General features: G+C 40.4%; 1 protein-coding gene across 4 annotated transcripts in view; it reads left to right on the top strand.

The window, feature by feature from the left end:
• The window catches only part of CHD2 (chromodomain helicase DNA binding protein 2), a 131,444-nt gene that overhangs the window by 21,484 nt on the left and 87,610 nt on the right, over positions 1–22,350 (top strand). For 3 of the 4 annotated variants that reach the window (XM_050798026.1, XM_050798024.1, XM_050798028.1), the window contains exons 2-7: positions 2,410–2,641; positions 5,910–5,996; positions 7,672–7,733; positions 17,628–17,735; positions 19,650–19,790; positions 21,694–21,827. In XM_050798026.1, the coding sequence (XP_050653983.1) occupies positions 2,410–2,641; positions 5,910–5,996; positions 7,672–7,733; positions 17,628–17,735; positions 19,650–19,790; positions 21,694–21,827 (764 nt within the window). The remainder of the gene's footprint in view (positions 1–2,409; positions 2,642–5,909; positions 5,997–7,671; positions 7,734–17,627; positions 17,736–19,649; positions 19,791–21,693; positions 21,828–22,350) is intronic. The other variant, XM_050798027.1, reaches the window with a different exon arrangement.

Below are 22,350 nucleotides of genomic sequence, written 5' to 3'. Positions count from 1 at the left end.
TAAGTGACTCAGATGCTTTGGTCACCTGGACTAGTCAGCGTGGACTGTGCAAAGGGTTAAAGAGTCAGTAATTATAATGAGGTCTTGAAACTGTTGAGTCACTTGTGACAGGGATGCCTGTTTTGGGGCCTTGTATAACAGGGATAAGAGTTAAGTTTTCTGAGTCTCTAATCTTTTGGACCCCTAGAGTAAAATAGAAATGAGCTTTAGATCCACACTTGGATTGGAATCCTGGCCCCCTCACCCTCTTCCTCAATTTCTAGTTTTGTCCATTGACCAAGTTGTATAAAAGATGTCAGTTTTTTTCGTCCTTCATATGGTGATAATAATGCCTAATAGTATTATTCTTGGGAATAAGCAAAATAATATATATACACACACACACATATATACACATACATACACATGTAAAGTACTTAGCCTAGTGTCTGATACCTATTAGGTGATCAGGAAGTTATATGGTTTTTCTCATCTTTCCCCCCTTCCCAGTGTTGGGAACCTCCCCCCGACCCCTGCTCTCCCATTTTTTTCTCATTGCTTCCTCCTGGTAACTGAAAGGCCTCCGTATTGTAATGTGCTGTGGATCGCATGGTGTTATTTGATTCAGTCCTAGTTTGCAGTGTACTGCCCTGTGCACCTCTAGAAGATGCAGTGATGGTAAATATAGAGCTTCCCTTTACCCTTTCAGGTTTTGTGCCATGTGTCTTATCTCCTGGCTTCTGAACTCAGGGACTTTTCTGTTAATGTTACTGTAGGTTCCGGGTTTTTCCTTGCCCCCCTCAGAGCAAAGATAGGTAGTTTTCAAGCAAAAGAGTAGAGTGGACAGTCCACCTCTTGGTGTAGAGTCCATCCATTTGAGGTCTGTTTGCTTCAGAGTATCTTCCCCTCTACCAGCATGCCCCTCAGTTGCTTTTTCACCATTAGAGGAAGATGAGGATATTGCTTTCTCTGTGCTTGAGGTTGATACTCTATCACCCCTCAGTCTCTGTGGTTTCTGGTTTGTTCCTTTAGATGTCATCTACCTGCTTAGATTGCTGCTCCCTACGGGATGTTTGGAATGAAGAAAGGAAGGGAGATGTGTGGAGGCCGATAGCAGTCTTTATTGGGTTGGGTGTTCTCATTAGCATCAGAGTGCCCTTTTTGTTTACTTGTTTCTGTTAAGTCTACCACTTCTGGATCTCACTGCAGATTATAAGGCAAGGCCTCTGGATTGAGGTTAATGTGTATAAATTTTTACAAACCACCCCAGATGAATCTCATTTGCACCTATTAGTGAGAACCGCTGATTGGATAATTGCAACCAGTTTGCATTCTTCCTCTTTGGGTAAGATGCTTTGTTTTTGTTTTGTTTTGTTTTTTGGAGACAGAGTCTCACTGTGACACCCAGGCTGGAGTACAGTGGCAAATCATGGCTCACTGCAGCCTTGACTTCCTAGGCTCAAATGATCCTCCCACCTGAGTCTTCTGAGTAGCTGGGACCACAGGCACGCACCATCATACCCAGCTAATTTAAACATTTTCTTGAAGAGATGGGGTTTGCATATTGTCCAGGCTGATCTCGAACTCCTGGGCTCAAGCAATCTTCCTGCCTAGGCTTCCCAGAGTGTTGGGATTATAGGTGTGAGCCACTGTGTCCAGCTTGGTTGGTTTTTTTTTTTTTTGGAGACCAAGTCTCTCTCTGTCTCTAGGCTGGAGTATAGTGGCACGATCTTGGCTTACTGTGTCCTTTGCCTCCTGGGTTCAAGCGATCCTCCTGCCTCAGTCTCCCGAGTAGCTGAGACTACAGGTGTGTGCAGCCACAGCCAGCTAATTTTTGTGTTTTCAGTAAGACAGGGTTTCACCATGTGGTCCAGGATGCTCTGGATCTCCTGACCTCTGATCTGCCTGTCTTGGCCTCCTAAAGTGCTGGGATTACAGGCATGAGCCGCCATGCCCAGCCTGCTTGGTTTGGTATTGTTCTGTGTTTTGTTTTTTTCTTGTTGAGAGGGGAATGATACTTAATACATAAGACTTACTGGATTCATATATATCTGGTTTCAAATCATACTATGTTAACTAGGTGTGAGAGTTAACTTAAATACTTAAGAGCCTCAGTTCAGCCTCATTTGAATGAAGGGGACAGTAATATCCATGTTCAGAGTGTCTGTCAAGAGTCTGTCCATAGAAATCACCTGCTCTGTAGCATCATGTAAACATTCAGGAAATGGTAGCTATTGGGGATTTTGAGAATGGTAGCAATAACATTACTTGGAATGTAAAAGTATAAATGTGAATTTGAAGATTTTGGTCTTATATTATCAGCATTACTATCTGTAAATGTTTTACCATGAGAATTTTTTTTTTTAAAAGCAGATTCGTGTGGCGGTTCTTAAATATTTTTAAATCTCTCTCTCTCTCTCTCAAAATAAGTCACTCAGCCTCTGAAGAAGCTTCGGGTTCAGACTCAGGCAGTCAGTCGGAAAGTGAGCAGGGAAGTGATCCAGGAAGTGGACATGGCAGCGAGTCGAATAGCAGTTCTGAATCTTCTGAGAGTCAGTCGGAATCTGAGAGCGAATCAGCAGGTTCTAAATCCCAGCCAGTCCTCCCAGAAGCCAAAGAGAAGCCAGCCTCTAAGAAGGAACGGATAGCTGATGTGAAGAAGGTATCTACTTTGCCCTACAGTACAAATGTGTTGCTAGCCGAGGACAAGCTAGCAGACCTTTATTGCTTATGAAAACTCATTAGTATATCTTGATAATGAAACCTACAGCCATTTTTTCTAATATACAGTAGGATATCTGAGGATACAAATGAAGACTTCTTTCTGCTCTATTAAGGAAAATAAATTACCTGAACCATCCAATTATAGGGAGGAGAGACAAATTTTTATATGCTTGGTTTTTAACTTTATTTATTTATTTTTGAGACAGAATCTTGCTCTATTGCCCAGCTTGGAGTACAGTGGCACGATCTTGGCTCACTGCAACCTCCGCCTCCCAGGTTCAAGTGATTTCCTGCCTCAGCCACCCAAGTAGTTGAGATTACAGGTGTCCGCCACCACGCCTGGCTAATTTTTGTATTTTTAGCAGAGACTGGGTTTCACCATGTTGGCCAGTCTGGTCTTGAACTTCTGACCTCAGGTGATCCACCTGCCTCGCGCCTCCCAAAGTGCTGGGATTATGGACCTGAGCTACCACGCCCAGCTTAAAATATACTTTTAAGGTTAAAGTGAGCAGTTCCAAAGTTAATAATGTGTAGTTACAGATTGGATGGACCTACAAGCCAGTCAGAATGATTGGAGTATGCCTTTGATAATCATTATCCTAAAATGAGAACTTCTAAGGAAGGCTCTTGGTTTTCTGTGTATACATCCTTTTCACATGTTAGCTCCTTGCCCTCCTCCAAAAGCTTATTACTCATGTAAGAGTACTCAGTAGTGAGTAACTCCACATGGTAGATTTTTCATGGAAGAGTTGACTTAGATATCAGCTCTCAAAAGGGCAAATAAGAGCACAAGATAATTTTAGGATGTAAATATTACAATATATGCTGTAATAAAGTCACAGTAGTTGAGCTAGAATGCCTGTCTGATGTCTTGGAGTGATAAAACTGGTTGATGTAGTAACACTGAAATGATTTAGCCCTCCCGGTTAATAAGGGCTCCATGAAAACCCATGTTGAGTAAAAACTTTCATAGCTCTAGCAGAGGTCAGGGGTGGGCCTGGGTAGACAGGCTAGAGTAAAGCGCTCTTTCCCTCCTTCCTTTCTCTGCCAGGTTTTTTCAGAGTGTTTTATGTTTACTGCTTCTTCCTGTATTTCCCACCACTTGGTTATTCCTAACTCCTTCTGGTTGGACCTTTTGTCCTTTAACTCCAAGGTGATGCTAAGGCCATTATAGAATCTGTGGACTTGGGATTATGTGATTACATTGGATTCTAGCTGTAAAATGCCTGTTCCTGGGCCATCTTCTTTTCTTTTGAAGCGTTGATTTTCTTTTTTTTTTTTTTTTTTTTTTTTTTTTTTTTTAAGACTGAGTCTCGCTCTGTCGCCCAGGCTGGAGTGCTGTGGCCGGATCTCAGCTCACTGCAAGCTCCGCCTCCCGGGTTCACGCCATTCTCCTGCCTCAGCCTCCCGAGTAGCTGGGACCACAGGCGCCCGCCACCTCGCCCAGCTAGTTTTTTTTTGTATTTTTTTTTTTAGTAGAGACGGGGTTTCACCGTGTTCGCCAGGATGGTCTCGATCTCCTGACCTTGTGATCCGCCCGTCTGGGCCTCCCAAAGTGCTGGGATTACAGGCTTGAGCCACCGCGCCTGGCCTGAAGCCTTGATTTTCTTCAGCTTACTTCATCATTTTTATGTTGTTGTTGTTAAAGTCATTGTTGATAATGTCCTTTCTTAGTGACATTTGGATCATTTTTCATAAAGATGAGACAGGGTCTTGCTCTGTCACCCAGGCTGGAGTACAGTGGTGCAATCACAGCTCACTGCAGCCTCGATCTCCTGGGTTCAAGTGATCCTCCCACCTCAGCCTCCCAAGTAGCTGGGACTACAGGCACGTACTGACACACCTGGCTAATTTTAAAAATTTTCTGTAGAGACAGAATCTCCCTATGTAGCCCAGGCTGGTCTTGAGCTCCTGGACTCAAGCCATCCTTCCGTCTAGACCTCCCAGGGTGCTGGGATTACATGCCTGGCCCTACCCTTTTAAATGCAAACATTTCACAAGTCTCAGTTAGTGGCTTCTTTTGTGCATGTTCTGAGCCTTACTTTTCCAAATATTCTCATGATGTTAGCTGTCACCTGTGATTTGATAACCCATATTTCTCATCTCAGCTTTTACTACTTGCTTAATTTCTGTTATACCTTTTCATGTCAGTGTTCCACAATCCATTCAAATTCCTTTTGCTGCTATGTGATTCTGTTAAAAGAATACAGAATATACTTAGTAGTAGTTATCTCTGGGTAAGAAAGTGAAAATGATTTTTCTCCGCAACTAATCTGTCCTTTAAATTTTTTTTTTTTTTTTTTGAGACGGAGTCTGGCTCTGTCGCCCAGGCTGGAGTGCAGTGGCCGGATCTCAGCTCACTGCAAGCTCCGCCTCCCGGGTTCACGCCATTCTCCTGCCTCAGCCTCCCGAGTAGCTGGGACTACAGGCACCCGCCACCTCGCCCGGCTAGTTTTTTTGTAGGAGACGGGGTTTCACGGTGTTAGCCAGGCTGGTCTCGATCTCCTGACCTCGTGATCCGCCCGTCTCGGCCTCCCAAAGTGCTGGGATTACAGGCTTGAGCCACCGCGCCCAGCCTGCAGATCTTAAAGGTTGTTACAGGTCTACAAAAATCAGGTCTTAAAGGCAAAGGACTAATTACTGATACAGAATAAAAATAGATGTATTAGAGAAAGGGTGGCAGTGGTTGTCATTCTGAGAACTTCTAGCTAAGTGTTAGCAATACCTCATCTGCATTTATCTGGGATGTTACATGACCGAGGAACTTAAAGAAAAATAAAAATTCCTGATTCTAATTAAATAATTAGACTTAATGGGGGCTTTGCTTCTTGTATTTTCAGTTTCACAGGTGGGTTAGTGCAGTCAAGACTGAAACTCAAAGCAGTAGGGAATTTAAAATTTATCAGTAAATACTTTGTCTTTAGTGGAAGCAGCTGCTGTCTCACCTTGCTGTATTATTCAGCTGTATGTTTATATTTTAATGATGGGTAAGCGGTATACCATGTAGATTTATAGCTATTAAGTAATGAAGACATTGTTAAACTAATATTTCCTAGAATAATATGCCTGTTTTCAAAATAAATAAAACTAGCAAAACAACCCTTTTGATATTTGGTTACTTGAATTCTTTTCCATTGCAATAAATGTTTGATAATAATAATGAGGGTCAAGAAAAAAGATTAATGTGTGGTCTCTTAATTTTACAGATGTGGGAAGAATATCCTGATGTTTATGGGGTCAGGCGGTCAAATCGAAGCAGACAAGAACCATCACGATTTAATATTAAGGAAGAGGTAAGGAAAAAATGTTTTAAGGGCATGCATTTAAACTCCCTATCTTCATTCTTTCTGACTAATGGTATGTGTTACCATTAAAAAGACTGAACTTCAGGCATGGGGGTTAAGTGACTCTAATATGAGCTATCTATGAACAGATACAGTAAGGCAAGAAGTTAATAATCAAATAAAAGAATCTAACCAGAAAGATCATATAATAGTGATTTTTTTTTAGTAGAGTATTATACAGAATTGACCTCAAAATTATTTATTTTTTAGGTTGTTTCTCATAATGAAAATTATATAGCGAGAAGTTTACTTTTTTAAGCCCCTAACTTTCTAAATCTCCTAGATTTTTATTAAATGGGTAACTTGTTTGGTAAACAAACAGCAATAGAAATAGTTTTGGATTTATTCTTGAAAGAGAGGGAGTGCTTAATTAATGTATCTACTTTTATTTAACTTACTAAATTTGGTTTCCTTGCTCATTTTTAGTGTGAGATATAATGAGTTTCAAACATACTTAATTGTGAGAGATTGAATAGATTGGTGATTTTAAAATTGGTATTCTGTACCAGGCTTGGTTGTCTATAGAATCAGACTTCTTTCACCTTTCTCATTTTGTGTGATGTTTTTGTGGATTCTTATTCTGAATTAGATTTATAGACTAGATCCTGAAGAGAGGTTCTTTTGTCTCAATGAAATGTCCCCTTTCTGCTTTCTTAGGAGGACTTTGCTAGTCTTAGCTATATAACGAACTTCTGATGAAAGTTAAATATTGATAGCCACAGGTCAGTGAGTTGGGTGTGGGTTTTTAAATAAATGTACCTTAAAAATCTAATTTATCCTAACATCTGCATTACATTTGTGGTTTTATTTTGAGTGACCTCTGAGCTGGTTTGCCTTTGCTTTTGTTTCCCGTAGTGTCTAGCACTAGGTTACTGAGCCATGTTTGTTAAAACCAATCACATAGTTGTAGAAATCTTTTCCTCTTTTATGTATTAATTAACACATTCTCTGTAGGGTACAAGATTAACAGCAATAGGGGTAGTTTGCTATTTTCCCTAATTTTGGAGAGAAAGAGCTATTGAAATGTCTGTGACTGTAAACTTTCCTTGGTCTAGTGCTGTTAGCAGAGCACTGTTGGCTCGTGAGTGAACATACTCTTAAATGAGTCTAAAATGAATACTTCAGTAGTTGGTGCCTTTACGGCACACTGACTAAATGTTGTGGCATTTTTATTTGATATTCTAAATCTGCAGTATCCAGTATGGTCCCCACTACTCACATGTGGCTTTTAAAGTTCACATTAGTTAAAAATTCCATTTCTCAGTCACATCGGTCACATTTTAAGTGCTCAGTAGTCACATGTGGCTGACGGGTACTGTATTGGACATTGTAGATATGGGACATTTACATGGTTACAGAAAGTTACTGGATATTGCTGTTCTAGAAGTCAAGCTGAGATAAATATTTCCTGACTTTAGAGATAAGTCAGTAATAGCAGAAAGATATTAATTTTCAAATCAAAAGAAGAGGGAGTTCTACCAAGCAAGTACTTAGGTTTCTTTCTGTCTAAAAGCTCATATTGTATAATGGTATATTGAGTAGATTGTTGATCCAGGAGATAGTGTTGTCCCTAAGAACTGTGAATTAAAGTCTGTAATCATTTTTCCCCCCTCACACACTGAAGGCAAGTAGCGGGTCTGAGAGTGGGAGCCCAAAAAGAAGAGGCCAGAGGCAGCTGAAAAAACAGTAAGTCTTTCATGGGGGAAATTATTCAATCTAGTAGTTTCAAACTTGTCAGCATTTCTAGGACTGCCTTCATTGTGTCTTTAGTCTACTCCAGGTCCTTTAGTCTGCTCCTGTCTCTCTTACTAGCTCGGGTGACTATCTACCCTGACCTGTTGCAATAGCAGCAGCAGCATTGGAAACCCAGGATTCTCAGTTTAACACATGGAAGGAGTCCACGTATACTCGGGCTGTTATTTGGGATCAATCTCAGCTTCTTCCATTGGATTAACCCAATTAGCCCATTGATTTTTTTCAGACAAATATGTATAAATAACAAGTACAGAGGTATTTGGTATTGTAGTATGCAAGGAACAAATGTAGATTTGCCATTTTTATGGCAGAATTATATTGGCTGAACATCCATTTTGGTAAGAAATTACATGTTGTTGTTTCTGTATAATTTTAATATTGCAGTTCATAAGCCAGAAAAATTTAATTTGTGGACTTAATGTGAAGTTTCTTTATAACATAGATTTATATGTTCATTATGTTTTAATTTAAAAAGTTCTTATTTATATGATGAAATTATTTGATTTTTTTTGAGAAATGATTTTTAAAGTCATTTTTTGGAGAGGGTGTGAATCCTGTTGACAATCTGAGTTCTATAGCTTCTCTCGAAAATGTAGGTATTCAAAACTTTGTATACCAGTTCAGGGGTTCTCATGTTAAACAACTGTCCATGGCTTCTATTAAGAGCTCTAGGTACATATTCTGTGTTGGAAAATATTATTAATCTTTAGTAAGTGGCCTAAGGCAAGTCATTTGAGATTTTAAAACCCATTTCCTCATCTCCAAAAAAAAGTAATACTGTCTCCCCAACAGGATTATTAGAAACTATGCTAAGATTTTGTGACATTAAGTAAATGTAGGGTATTACAGAGCCTTACAGAAAAGTCAAGTACTTAATATTGCCCTGCTAGAGTGCATTCAGTTTTCATTTGTGTTTTAGAGAAATGGTAACTGTAAGCAAACTGCACTTGTCATCTTAGAAGGCTTTTGTTCTATCCCAGTCTCATGGTCTGGTTGGGAGACTATTATCTGCTTACTGGTATCATGGCCTTTTGAGTATCTTTCCTGAAATGTCCACCTTGATTACACCCTGGGAAATCCACACATGTAATCATTACTTCACTATCTGGCTACATTCCTTTGGTCTCTTGACTGCAAGTTAAATGGTGCTGTGCTTGAATTCTTGACTTCCTATTTTAATGGCCTTATTTGTGTGTGCAGAAGCCAGCGTTTTTTTCAGTCACTGTATAACTCTGGTTACTGGCTCATATTCTTGTCAGCCTTTTTTTTTTTTTTTTTTTTTTTTTTTTTGAGACAGGGTCTCACTCTGTTGCTCAGGCTGGAGTGCAGTGGCTTGATCTCAGCTCACTGCACCCTTGGCCTCCTGGACTTAATTGAACCACCTAAGCCACCCAAGTAGCTGGGACTACAGGCATGTGCTGTCATGCCCAGCTAAGTTTTTAAAAATTTATTGTAGAGATGGGGTCTCAGCTATGTTTCTCAGGCTGGTTTCAAACTCCTGAGCTCAAGCAGTCCTCCAGCCTTGGCCTCCTGGGATTACAGGTGTGAGCCAGTGTGCCCCACCACTTAACAGTCTTAAGAATTCCCCAAATTTGCCAACCTTCAGTAGCATGTATGGACCTTTCTTTTCCTGAGTAGAACTTCTTAGTTCCTTGCAGAGTGGGATCTGTCTTCTTTCTCATATTGCTTCCCTACCCTAGGGCTCTTCCATAGGAACTGCCTTGGGCTGAGGTAGGAAGTTCCCCTCAGGTTCGTGTGTTTGAACACTGGGCTAGTCTTCCTTTCTGCTATTCTCTGGCCAGCTGGTGAGTATTGTGGATTTACAGAGAGCTCTTCCCCTGAGTCACCAGTTGAGATTCCTGAAAGATTAATTAGAGGAGGTCTTGTAGCTGCTAACACTCAAGTTGCAAGGCACAGCACTTTAGGAGGCTTCCGTGATCCAAGCTGAGCAAGTGTAACATAACCTAATATGTGGGCCCATGCATTTCAGAATTGAGAGAGACTCACTCAGAGAGTGAAAGGTTTGAAATATTGGCACAAAGAAACGCTTTTCTGAAACCCTTCAGATTTTATTCACACATTTTAGAGTTTTTAAGAAGGGACAATTTTGTAAAATTGGTTTAAAAAAATTAATTCCAGGCCGGGCGCGGTGGCTCAAGCCTGTAATCCCAGCACTTTGGGAGGCCGAGACGGGCGGATCACGAGGTCAGGAGATTGAGACCATCCTGGCGAACACAGTGAAACCCCATCTCTACTAAAAAAAAAAAATACAAAAAACTAGCCGGGCGAGGTAGCAGGCGCCTGTAGTCCCAGCTACTCAGGAGGCTGAGGCAGGAGAATGGCGTAAACCTGGGAGGCGGAGCTTGCAGTGAGCTGAGATCTGGCCACTGCACTCCAGCCTGGGCTACAGAGCGAGACTCCGTCTCAAAAAAAAAAAAAAAAAAAAAAAAAAAAAAAAATTCCAAACTTTAGGAAAGTTGCAAGAATGAAAGTGCAGTACAAAGGACACCGTGTATACTTTACCCAGATTTTTTTTTTTTTGCTTCATTTTTGCTTCATTTGCTTTATTGTTGTGGGTGCTATTTATTTAAGAGAGAGGGTCTTGCTCTGTCGCCTAGGCTGAGTGCAGTGGTGCAATCTTGGCTCTCTGCAGCCTCAATCTCCTGAGCTTAAGTGATCCTTCTACCTCAGCCTCCCAAGTAGCTGGTACAACAGGCGTGGGCCACCATGCCTGATTTTTGTATTTTTGTAGACATAGAGGTCTCACTGTGTTGCCCTGGCTAGTCTCAAAGTCCTGGCCTCAAGTTATCCTCTGACCTTGCTCTCCCAAAGTGTTGAGATTAGCAGACGTGAGCCACTGCACCCAGACTGTGTATGTTTGTATATATACACACATAATGTTTTTTATTAACTATTTGAGACTAAAATTCATAGAATTTTACCTTCTACCCCTTTCCCTTAAATATGTAAGGTATATTTCTTAAAAATAAGAAAATTCTCGGCCGGGCGCGGTGGCTCAAGCCTGTAATCCTAGCACTTTGGGAGGCCGAGACGGGCGGATCACGAGGTCAGGAGATCGAGACCATCCTGGCTAACACGGTGAAACCCCGTCTCTACTAAAAAATACAAAAAACCTGTAATCCCAGCACTTTGGGAGGCCGAGGCGGGCGGATCACGAGGTCAGGAGATCGAGACCATCCTGGCTAACACGGTGAAACCCCGTCTCTACTAAAAATGCAAAAAATTAGCCGGGCGAGGCGGCGGGCGCCTGTAGTCCCAGCTACTCGGGAGGCTGAGGCAGGAGAATGGCGTGAACCCGGGAGGCGGAGCTTGCAGTGAGCCGAGATCGCGCCATTGCACTCCAGCCTGGGCGACTAAGCGAGACTCTGTCTCAAAAAAAAAAAAAAAAAAAAGAAAATTCTCTTTTATAAGCACAGTACAGTACAGTTTCAACTTAGGTTTAAAACATTGCTGATGTACTTTTTTTTTTTTTTTTTTTGAGACAGAGTCTGGCTCTGTCGCCAGGCTGGAGTACAGTGGCGTGATCTCAGCTCACTGCAACCTCTGCCTCCTGGGTTCATGCCATTCTCCTGCCTCAGCCTCCCGAGTAGCTGGGACTGTAGGCATGTGCCACCATGTCCAGCTAATTTTTTGTATTTTTCATAGAGATAAGGTTTCACCATGTCGGCCAGGGTGGTCTCGATCTCTTGACCTTGTGATCAGCCTGCCTTGGCCTCCCAAAGTGCTGGAATTGCAGGCTCGAGCCACCGTACCTGGTTACTGATATACTTTTGTCTAATTCATATTCCAGTTTTGTCAGTTGACCCAGTAAAGTCTTTCATAATATTTTTCCATCTCTACTACAGGATTTAGTTTAGGGTCAGTTACTGCAATTAGTTGCATGTCTGGTCTCTTCTTTTTTTTTTGATTATTATTATACTTTTAAGTTCTAGGGTGCATGTACACAGCATCCAGGTTTGCTACATATGTATACATGTGCCATGTTGGTGTGCTGCACCCATTAACTCGTCATTTACATTAGGTATATCTCCTAATGCTATCCTTCCCTGCTCCTTCTGCCCCACGACAGGCCCCGGTGTGTGATGTTCCCCACCCCGTTTCCAACCATTCTCATTGTTCAATTCCCACCTATGAGTGAGAGCATGCGGTGTTTGGTTTCCTGTTCTTGCGATAGTTTGCTGAGAATGATGGTTTCCAGCTTCATCCATGACCTTGCAAAGGACATGTCTGGTTTCTTTAATTGGGAGCACTTTCACAGCCTTCTTTTGCTTTTAGGACATTGATGTTTTTGAAGAATGCCGTCTTGCAAGGGGCTGTGTTCTTTATAAAGAGACCAGTTACCCCGTCATGATGTGTATTAGGTTTTTTTGTTTTGGGATGGACTCTCACTCTGTCGCCCAGGCTGGAGTGCAGTGGCGCAATCTCAGCTCACTGCAACCTCCGCCTCCTGTACTCAAGTGATTCTCCTGCCTCAGCCTCCCGAGTAGCTAGGATTACAGGCATGCACCACTGTGCCCAGCTGATTTTTGTATTTTTAGTAGAGATGGGGTTTTACCATGTTGGCCAGGCTGGTCTTGAACTCCTGACCTCAGGTGATCCACCTGCCTCGGCCTCCCTAAGTGCTGGGATTACAAGATGAGCCACTGCGCCCAGCCTTTTTTTTTTTTTTTTTTTTTTTCAATTAAAGAGACAGGGTTTTACTCTATTGGTGCAGATGTGTGGTCATAGCTCACTGCAACCTTGAACTACTGGGCTCAAGTGATCCTCTTGCTTCAGTCTCCCCAGTAGTTGGGACTACAGGCATGTACCACCACATCCAGCTGTATTCATATTTTTAAAGCTTGGAAGAAGTTATATAGCACAATGTACCTGCACAATATTTAAAATTTTTAAAAATTAGTTGGCATCGTTTAATTGAGAGACGGTGCATAACAATCTGTTTTTAGCTTCTTTTGAGAAAATTTGGTAATGCTGGCTCATGTAACAGTGACGGACCAAGAGTTCTCCATTTTGTTCTCATCTGGCCCCTGTGAGTATCTTGAGATTGTATCTCTGACTTAGCGTCATACAAACAAAACATTGAATTTTATTTAACCAACTCATGCTGTTTTGATTGAACTCTTTTTTTCGTGCATTACCTGTTAATGTTATCCAAATTTGCTCAATGTTGTATAAGATTTTTGTTGACTCCTCGTCCTGATGGTTTTGTTTTGTTGTTGTTTTTGAGACAGCATTTTATTCTTACTAGGTGGGAGTGCAGTGCAGTGGCACATTCACAGCTCCCTGCAGCTTTGACCTCCTGGGCTCAAGTGATTCTCCCACCTTAACCTCCTGAGTAGTTGGGACTAGTAGGCGCATACCACCACACAAGGCTAATTTGTTAATTTTTTGTAAAGACTGGGTCTCACTCTGATGTCCAGGCTGGTCTTGAACTCCTTGGTTCAAGCCATCCTCCCACCATGGCCTTCCAAAGTGCTGGGATTACAGGCATGAGCCCCTGTGCCTGGCCCTTTTCCAGTGTTTTGAATTGGAGATTGTCACATATCTGTAACACAGTGGAAGGGAATCACTGTTAGCCTCAGATTTCCTATGATCATTGGAATTTTTATGAAAGGCATCCTTTCTTGGGGAAATCCACTGAAGATTGAAGAAACAAAAGTAGCTACTTCCCTCTTTTCCAGATGTCTTCTAAGTGGAGGAAAAAGGAGTTTTCTTTTTTACAGTTAATAGCAAACCTTACCAACTCTTGGTCAAAGTTCTGGCTCATTATATTTAAAAGTAGCTTTTGTTCATTTCCTACTTTATAGTTGATTAGAGTTGATTTGTCTTTCTTAGGATTTGTGTCTAGCCAACCACCTTTTCCCAATAAAGGAAGAAAATTACATACATTTAAGTTGTCCATCCTGGCTAACCCGGTGAAACCCCGTCTCTACTAAAAAATACAAAAAACTAGCCGGGCGAGGTGGCGGGCGCCTGTAGTCCCAGCTACTCGGGAGGCTGAGGCAGGAGCATGGCGTGAACCCGGGAGGCGGAGCTTGCAGTGAGCTGAGATCTGGCCACTGCACTCCAGCCTGGGTGACAGAGCGAGACCCCGTCTCAAAAAAAAAAAAAAAAAAAAAAAGTTGCATTTTGACTTTTTCCATGTCTGTTTACATTGCCTTGCGGCCTTTTGGCTAAATCTTGGTATTTTTCTCCCTAATTCTCAAAATTTTGGGAAAAATTTAGTTGAATTTTGTGTTTTTACGATATCTAGGGGATTCTGTTAATGGCCTCTTAAGCTGGATATTATGTTTCCTTTGGTACACATTTGTGTGTGTGTCTGTATTCTTTTTTTTTATTATTATACTTGAAGTTGTAGGGTACATGTGCACAACGTGCAGGTTCGTTACATGTGTATACACGTGCCACGTTGGTGTGCTGCACCCGTTAACTCGTCATTTACATTAGGTGTATCTCCTAATGCTATCCCTCCCCCTCCCCCACCCCACGACAGGCCCCGGTGTGTGATGTTCCCCTTCCTGTGTCCAAGTGTTCTCATTGTTCAGTTTCCACCTATGAGTGAGAACATGTGGTGTTTGGTTTTTTGTCCTTGTGATAGTTTGCTGAGAATGATGGTTTCCAGCTTCATCCATGTCCCTACAAAGGACATGAACTCATCCTTTTTTATGGCTGCATAGTATTCCATGGTGTATATGTGCCACATTTTCTTAATCCAATCTATCATTGATGGACATTTGGGTTGGTTCCAAGTCACATTTTTTTGCTCACGATCTGGTATCTTAAACTATCCTTTATTGTAGCCTGACTTACAATGTATGGCTTAGTGGTGGAGTCTTGATAAGATTTGTGTTTTATAAGAGGCCAGTAATGTAGGAGAGGACAGCAGTTTCACATGTGGGAGAGCCTTATACATCTGTAGGGATGGGAAGTAATTTCTTTGTAACCTGCTCAGTCACTTTTTTCACTTCACCCATTCTTCACAGTGACTTAGTATTGCTGGTCCTTACTATCTTTTTTCTTGTTCTTGTAAATTAAAAGGAAACTTGAAAGAATCCAACCAGTTTCAAATATACATACACACACACTTAGGCCTTTTAAACGCTGAGTTTTTCAGATACTCCTAGGATGTGTAAGCCTGGCTTTAATGTTTTCTGATTCTTTGGTCCTCAGTGAGTTATGATTGAGAGTAGCAGGGCTGAGGGTTGGTGATATGGCCAAGCAACTCATTTCCTCACTGCACTTCAGTTTCCTTCTCTGGGAGGAGAGCTTTAGACTAGTTGATTTGCTAAGTCTTTTTTTTTTTTTTGCATTCTTATATTGGGAGATTCTAAGTCTCCCGATTGTTCATAAGTCTAAATCTGTAATCTAACTGGAAAACTCTAGCCTCAACACATCAATTCTCTGTGTTTGCTGTCTCCCATACTTGTAGAAGTGGACCTCATTGGTAGCCCTGGTTTAGGTTCTCAATTCCTGGGGGAGATACGGTAATTAGAATTTATTGGTGACTGTGGATCTTTCTTGTCTGAAGGAATAGCTGTTCATATTCTTTCAAGCATGCTTCTACTTGTCTCCAGTGTGAATGTATAAGCACCCTCTGAGGGGTAAACTGTTGTGGACTTGGTCTAAGGGAGACTGCAGACTCATGTGCTGGTCTCCCACTTACTGTAAACATCTTCCTTTCTTCCTTCCTGGTGATCACCTTATATTCCTTGGATTCTTAGCAAACATTTATTGTACTATGCTCCGGGGAAGCAGAATTAGACCAGTGTCCAGAGTGTATATATGAAGGTCTTTGTTTTAAAGAGACTGAAGGATATTAGGCAATACTAACAGGCCTTTCTGTCTTACCAGTAGCACCCCTACCTGTCTGACTGATTGATTGTGCATTCTTTAATTAATTTTTTTTTTTTATCCTAACAAAGAAACATCTCCATTTGCCTGACTTTGGCTAATCTCTGGTACAAAGTTGGAACAAAAAGGCTTGGTGTACAAGGAGCCATCTGCTGGAGAAATGCATATGAAAACACGCAGTGCTAGTAGAAGTTGAGTAATATTTATAAAAGCGCTCCACTGACTGTCCATGGAAGGCCTGAATTGTTGTTTTTTCCCCCTAAGGTCTCTACCAATTCAGGTATAGGGTAACTGTTGTAGCTTTTAGGAAGGTTCTCAATCTGCAGATCAGCCACCTCCTTTTAGTAAGCTTTCACTGTTACTTTGACCTGTTCTCCTAAGAAGAATATTGATTTGACTTTGCAGTTCTGTAGCTATTGTCTTTAGTATGACCTCATTCCCTATAAAGTGACCCACAGACAAATTGGTATTGTTTTATTTACAGAGAAACCTCAGGCACTTGCCTGTCAGTTTTTTTCCTAGGTATTTCATGCCCAGCAGCTGTTTATGTTTCTTTCCTCTTCCCTGCAGGTGAGAAATGAGTGAGGTCCCTGCAATATCTTGTTTGATTTTCAAGTAAACTAAAACTGTTTGGGGTAGTAGGACACCTGTAGGTTATGACTCTTTCAAGCCTTCTAAGATCTCAAGGAGCAAAGGAACATCTACTGTATCTAATAATAAAAACTACATCTGTAGCTGAACAGATTATTTAGTTATATGATAGGTTTATTGTTGAAAAATAATTTTAGGGACTGTTTCCTTAAATGTATTCTTTTTTTTTTTTTTTTTTTTTTTTTTTTTTTTTTTTGAGACGGAGTCTCGCTCTGTCACCCAGGCTGGAGTGCAGTGGCCGGATCTCAGCTCACTGCAAGCTCCTCCTCTCGGGTTCACGCCATTCTCCTGCCTCAGCCTCCCGAGTAGCTGGGACTACAGGCACCCGCCACTTCGCCCGGCTAGTTTTTTGTATTTTTTAGTAGAGACGGGGTTTCACCGTATTAGCCAGGATGGTCTCGATCTCCTGACCTCATGATCCGCCCGTCTCGGCCTCCCAAAGTGCTGGGATTACAGGCTTGAGCCACCGCGCCCGGCCTCCTTAAATGTATTCTAAAGACTTACAGTATCTAGTATAGTGGTTCTCAGAGTTTCTTCCCGGTACCAACATTATTTGAATTTGTTGAAATTCATACTTTTTAGGCCTCACCTGAGACCTACCGCATCAGAAACTCTAAGGCCCAGAAATTTTTTTTGTGGGGGATGGGGCAAATGGGGGCAGGGTTTCGCTCTTATCACCTAGGCTGGAGTACAGTGGCAAAATCACAGCTCACTGCAACCTCAAACTCCTGGGTTCAAGTGATCCTTCTGCCTCCTTAGCCTGCTTAGTAACTGGGACTGTAGACATACTCCACCAGGCCTGTCTCAATTTTAAAATTTTAACTTTAATTTTTGTAGAGAGGTGTCTTGTGTTGCTCAGATTGGTTTCGAACTCCTGGACTCAAGTGATCCTCCTGCCTTGGCCTCCCAAAGTGCTAGGATTACAGGCATGAACCATCTCACTTGGCCCAGAAATCTTTTTTAACAAGCCCTTTAGGTGGTTCTGATACATTCTAAAGTTTTGGAACCACTGATCTTGTGCATGTTGTGGTTTCAGTCTTGTCAGTAATAGCAGTAAATTAAAAAAAATACATATATATCCATTTTTATTTATTTTTGTTACTGGAGATAAAATAGGAATAGGTATTATGTAGTCCAGGAAGGATCACAATTCAAGTTTAAACGGAGCTAGAATCTCTCTTAGCATATCTGAAATATGCATGTTCTGCCCTTTGGATAGTAACATTGAAATTGGTTTTGTTGGATCATTTATCTTGAAGGATTCTTTTAGAAAAAAATTATTTTGTTTTGCTTTGATCACAGAGAAAAATGGAAACAGGAACCCTCAGAAGATGAACAGGAGCAAGGCACCAGTGCAGAGAGTGAGCCAGAGCAAAAGAAAGTAAAAGCCAGAAGACCTGTGCCCAGAAGGTGCACTGTTTGCTTAAAATCTCTACTTCTGGATGAGCTTAATCTGCCATAGATTGGGAAGGATGATGTCGTGCTAGAATGAGAGCTTTAATGAGATACATTGTGTTTTGATTCTGGGTTTTAGATGTCTGTGGTTCACTTTCAGCCAGCCTACACTGCAGGTCTTACTGATTCTTTCTTCACAGACTAGCTATCATGGGGCAAACATGTCTTCCGCTTTTAGTAAAACTCCTTATATGTTTGGCCAGAGTACAGTCTCTTTTTGGGAGAACAAATTGTTTAAAACACTGTTTGCCTGGCTTAAAGCATACTTGAGTGGTTTATTACCTTGTTCATAAAATCTATATAACATTAAACAAATATTCTGATTGTGTAGAGAAGGAGGTAGGCTGAAATAGCAGCAAATTATGCTAATTTTCGATAAGACAGATGGCAGCCTAAGATAGTGATGACAGGAAAAGGGAGTCAGAAGACAGACAGGCCCCAGGAAAAATTACCTTCTTATAGTATTGCTTAGAATGGGCTCAGCAAACTATGCCCTTTGGGCCAAATTTAATCTAGCACCTATTTTTATATGGCCTGTGAGCTAAGAATAGTTTTTGTAGGTGAACATTTCTAATTTACAGTTTAAGGATAGAGAGCACTAAATTTGAACTCCAATTAAGTGAAATGTTATCCCCTCAAAAACAATTCTGTTCTCATTGGTAGATATATAGCAGTAAATGTACTTAATTATTTCATTTTGAATTTTATAAAAAGTTTGTGAAAATTTATTTTCTTTCATTACGTTAAGGACGTTTTGCCCCATTTTGCCTCTTGGCTGGCAGAGCCTAAAGTATTTACTCTCTGGCCATTTACAGAAAAAGTTTGCTAACCTCTGACCTAGGACATTGTGCTTACCCCCCAACCCCATCAGGGGAATTTGTCAACTGAATTTTATCTTATTTTATCTCATTGTAAGCTTCAAGACTGAAATGTCACACCAGTTCTGTCTTTTAGAATTTTACTCATTATTTATTATATCCTTTATCATCTGTCTAGGTTTGGTTATGAGAAAGGTATGGGAGGTATGAGAGAAAGAGATAATAAATGTGATCATGAGTTTTCATTTCTCTCCCTCTCTTACTTCTTTCACCTTTTTATCACTGATGGAATATTTGGGGATTTCCTTATGTGAGCTTCTAGACTGTGGCTTTCAGTCCTGGCCATCTCCCTCGTCTGTCGAAGTTAATTCTGTGACAGGGCACACAGTCTCTTAGGTAGTCTTTATGTATAGTTACTTCTTGTGCGTTGCTTTCTTCACACAGATAATAGCATCCTCTGCTTCTTGTTCTGTAGGTTTCTTTATCCTGGAAATCCTTTCGTATTAGTATACAGAAAACTCTTTTTTTTAATGAGTACATGGTACTGTTTAGTTCCTAGTTGAAGAATATTTAGAGTTTTCTTAATGTTTTGTTATTGCAAATAATGCTATAGTGAATACTTTATTATGCCTGTTTAGGTGTATATCAGTAGGATTAATTCCTACAAGTAAAACTGTTAATTCCTACAAGTAAAATAGTTTGATAGCTATTTCCAATTTGTCTGCCAAAGAGATACTACCATGAACAAAATGCTGTGTATGTGTTTTTATATCACGTCATCCTGATGAACATTTGTGAAATATTCACATTCTTTCCCATAAATGATTGAGGATTATCAGCATTAGAAAGAATGACCCTCCTGTTGAAAATCCAAATTTCTAGTGAATTAGAATTTCAGGGAGTAGGGCCCAAGAATATGCATGTTTAACATTCCCCAAGTGAAATGTTACATTCTGATGGATGAACCACTGCTCTGGGAAATACTGTAATATAAAGTAGACACCAAATGATAGAGTGAAGACTTAGCTTTTTGTTTCTCTTCTCATTTTAGAACAGTGCCCAAACCTCGTGTTAAAAAGCAGCCTAAGACTCAGCGTGGAAAGAGAAAAAAGCAAGATTCTTCTGATGAGGATGATGATGACGACGAAGCTCCCAAAAGGCAGACTCGTCGAAGAGCGGCTAAAAATGTTAGGTAAGTTGTGCCCCAGAATGTTTCACTGGTGCAGTGTGATAAAGTAGTTGGTTAGAGTTTGGTTCTCATAAGTTCGGGGTTGTGCACTTAATAGATAAAAATAACAACCTATGTCCTGAGGTTGTTTTCAGAAATCTGGTTAGCTTTCTTGCAAAAAGAATGGTATTGAGCCAAGGGGAATATGAAAAGAGTAGCAATAGCTCATTTGAAGCCTTCGTTCCTGCTAAAGAACCACCACAAGTTCACCTCCTGTCCAATGGTGACTTAGTGGCATTATCTTCATTTCGTAACTTTTTTTTCATTAAAGATATTTGGATTATATTTCTACTTCTGAATTGCTCTTTTGAGTCACAGACATTTTTCTGAGGTTCAACTTAATGTGTTGCTACTTGAATCTAATTTTATCAAGTACTAATAGGATATGAAGCATTAATAGGAATTATTATTAGTGAAATAGGCCAGACACAGTGGCTCATGCCTGTAATTCCAACAATTTGGGAGGCCAAGGCAAGCACATTGCTTGAGCCCAGGAGTTTGAGATCAGCCTGGACAACAGGGTGAGACCCTGTCTTTACAAAAAGTAAGAAAAAGCCAAGTGTGGTGGCAGCATGCACCTGCATTCCCAGCTACTTGGGAGGCTGAGGTGGGAGAATCCTGGGAGATGGAGGTTGCAGTGAACTGAGATCATGCCATTGCACTCCAGCCTAGGCGAAAAAGCTAGATTCTGTCTCAAAAAGAAAAAAAAAAAAAATGAAATAAACAGATATATGCAAACACTAGTAGTTTACTTTATAGAAATCAAGTATTTTTTTTTTTAGATTTTACAGATTTCTTTTGTTCTTCTTGGAGATGGTGAAAATGAATCCTAGAGACATTCATAACTTATTCAGTGTATCCAGTTAATAATTCCAAAGCTAGGTCTAGGCTTTGAGTATGCTAGTATATAGCCTAGCACTTTTTCTTACTATAACTGTACTACATCCAGGATTGTTTTTCTTTCTTGTGACTCAATCATTTGTTGTTAAATGGGAAGTTACATATATATATATATAGAGAGAGAGAGAGAGAGTTATATATGTGTGTATATATATTTTTTGAGACAGTTTTGCTCTGTTGCCTAGGCTAGAGTGCAATGGCACGATCTCGGATCACTGCAACCTCCACCTCCCAGATTCAAGTGATTCTCCTCCCTCAGCCTCCGGAGTAGCTGGGATTACAGGCGCCTGCTGTGCCGGCTAATTTTTGTATTTTTAGTAAATACGGGGTTTCACCATCTTGGCCAGGCTGGTCTCTAACTCCTGACCTCGTGATCCACCTTCTTCAGCCTCCCAAAGTGCTGGGATTACAGGTGTGAGCCTCCATGCCTAGCCAGTGTTTTTCTTTTTCGTTTTGTAAACCATCAAGTACTTGTGTTGAAGCTTCCAACAGTTTGGGAATACTTAAATTTCATATTCTTGTTACTGGGAGACAACAAACAGGGTTGAAATTTTTAATTTTAGAAAAATTGCTTCTCTTTTTGCCTGATTAAATGGTAGTACATTTTTTCTTCCATTATGCTTTTTCTTCTTTTATGGTAGTCTGCTTTTTTGCATAATAATCTGATACTAAAAAATGAAAAAAATAGAAGTGTCCTTATAGTTTTATTTATCTTGCTTACACAAATTAGTATAAATATAGCATTTTTATTTTCAAATATGAGTTAGACTTCCTACAGTTGCTTAGGAGCATGCATCAGCTCTTTAGGAAAAAAAAGCAAGCTTTGAACCTACCAAATGGCAGATCTATAAAACAACATGTTTTTGGAACCAAAAGGGTATGGTTTCTTATTCTAGTGATACTTATGTGTGGCAGTTTAATTCTGAAGAGATCATTTCTCATTTATTCAGCATTATTCCTCTTGCAGTTACAAAGAAGATGATGACTTTGAGACTGACTCAGATGATCTCATTGAAATGACTGGAGAAGGAGTTGATGAACAGCAGGATAATAGTGAAACTATTGAAAAAGTCTTAGATTCAAGACTGGGAAAGAAAGGAGGTATGTGTATTTGGGGAGTAAATTGCATTTTATATATGCTCAGTAAGGCTCAGATTTTAGGTATTTTAGCTGTGATGTGATGAATTTTAGTCTACTGCTGTATTTGTTATGATATGTAGAAGTCTTTCTGACCCAGTGTTTCAGAGCTGAGGACAAAGGAATGTGTCCACTATGTCTTTAAGATTTTAAGTTAAGCTAGTATAGATAAGTGTCAATGTCTTATAAAGCAGTGATATAGCAGAGATACCTGCTAATTCACATTAAGCAAATCCATCTTTGGTTATTTGTTTCTTAATCTCCTTGTGAAAATACCAAACTTGGTTAAATACATATTTTGGTACTATCGACGATTTTTAAATACCTAATTTCGATATCTCATAACTAAGTTGCATTAAACTTTCGTAAAGGAAATACCAAAATGCTTTTTCTTTTGGCTTTTTTTTTTTCTTCATTCTGTCTTCTATTGAGGTTAAGAGAGTTAACAGGGGACTTCGAGTAGGGGAGGTTGGAGGAGGATATTTTG

This window comes from Macaca thibetana, chromosome 7 (genome assembly GCF_024542745.1).
Source record: "Macaca thibetana thibetana isolate TM-01 chromosome 7, ASM2454274v1, whole genome shotgun sequence".
Lineage (NCBI taxonomy): Eukaryota > Metazoa > Chordata > Mammalia > Primates > Cercopithecidae > Macaca > Macaca thibetana.
Note: the sequence above shows the minus strand (reverse complement) of the source record. Positions and strands in the feature narration are given on the sequence as shown.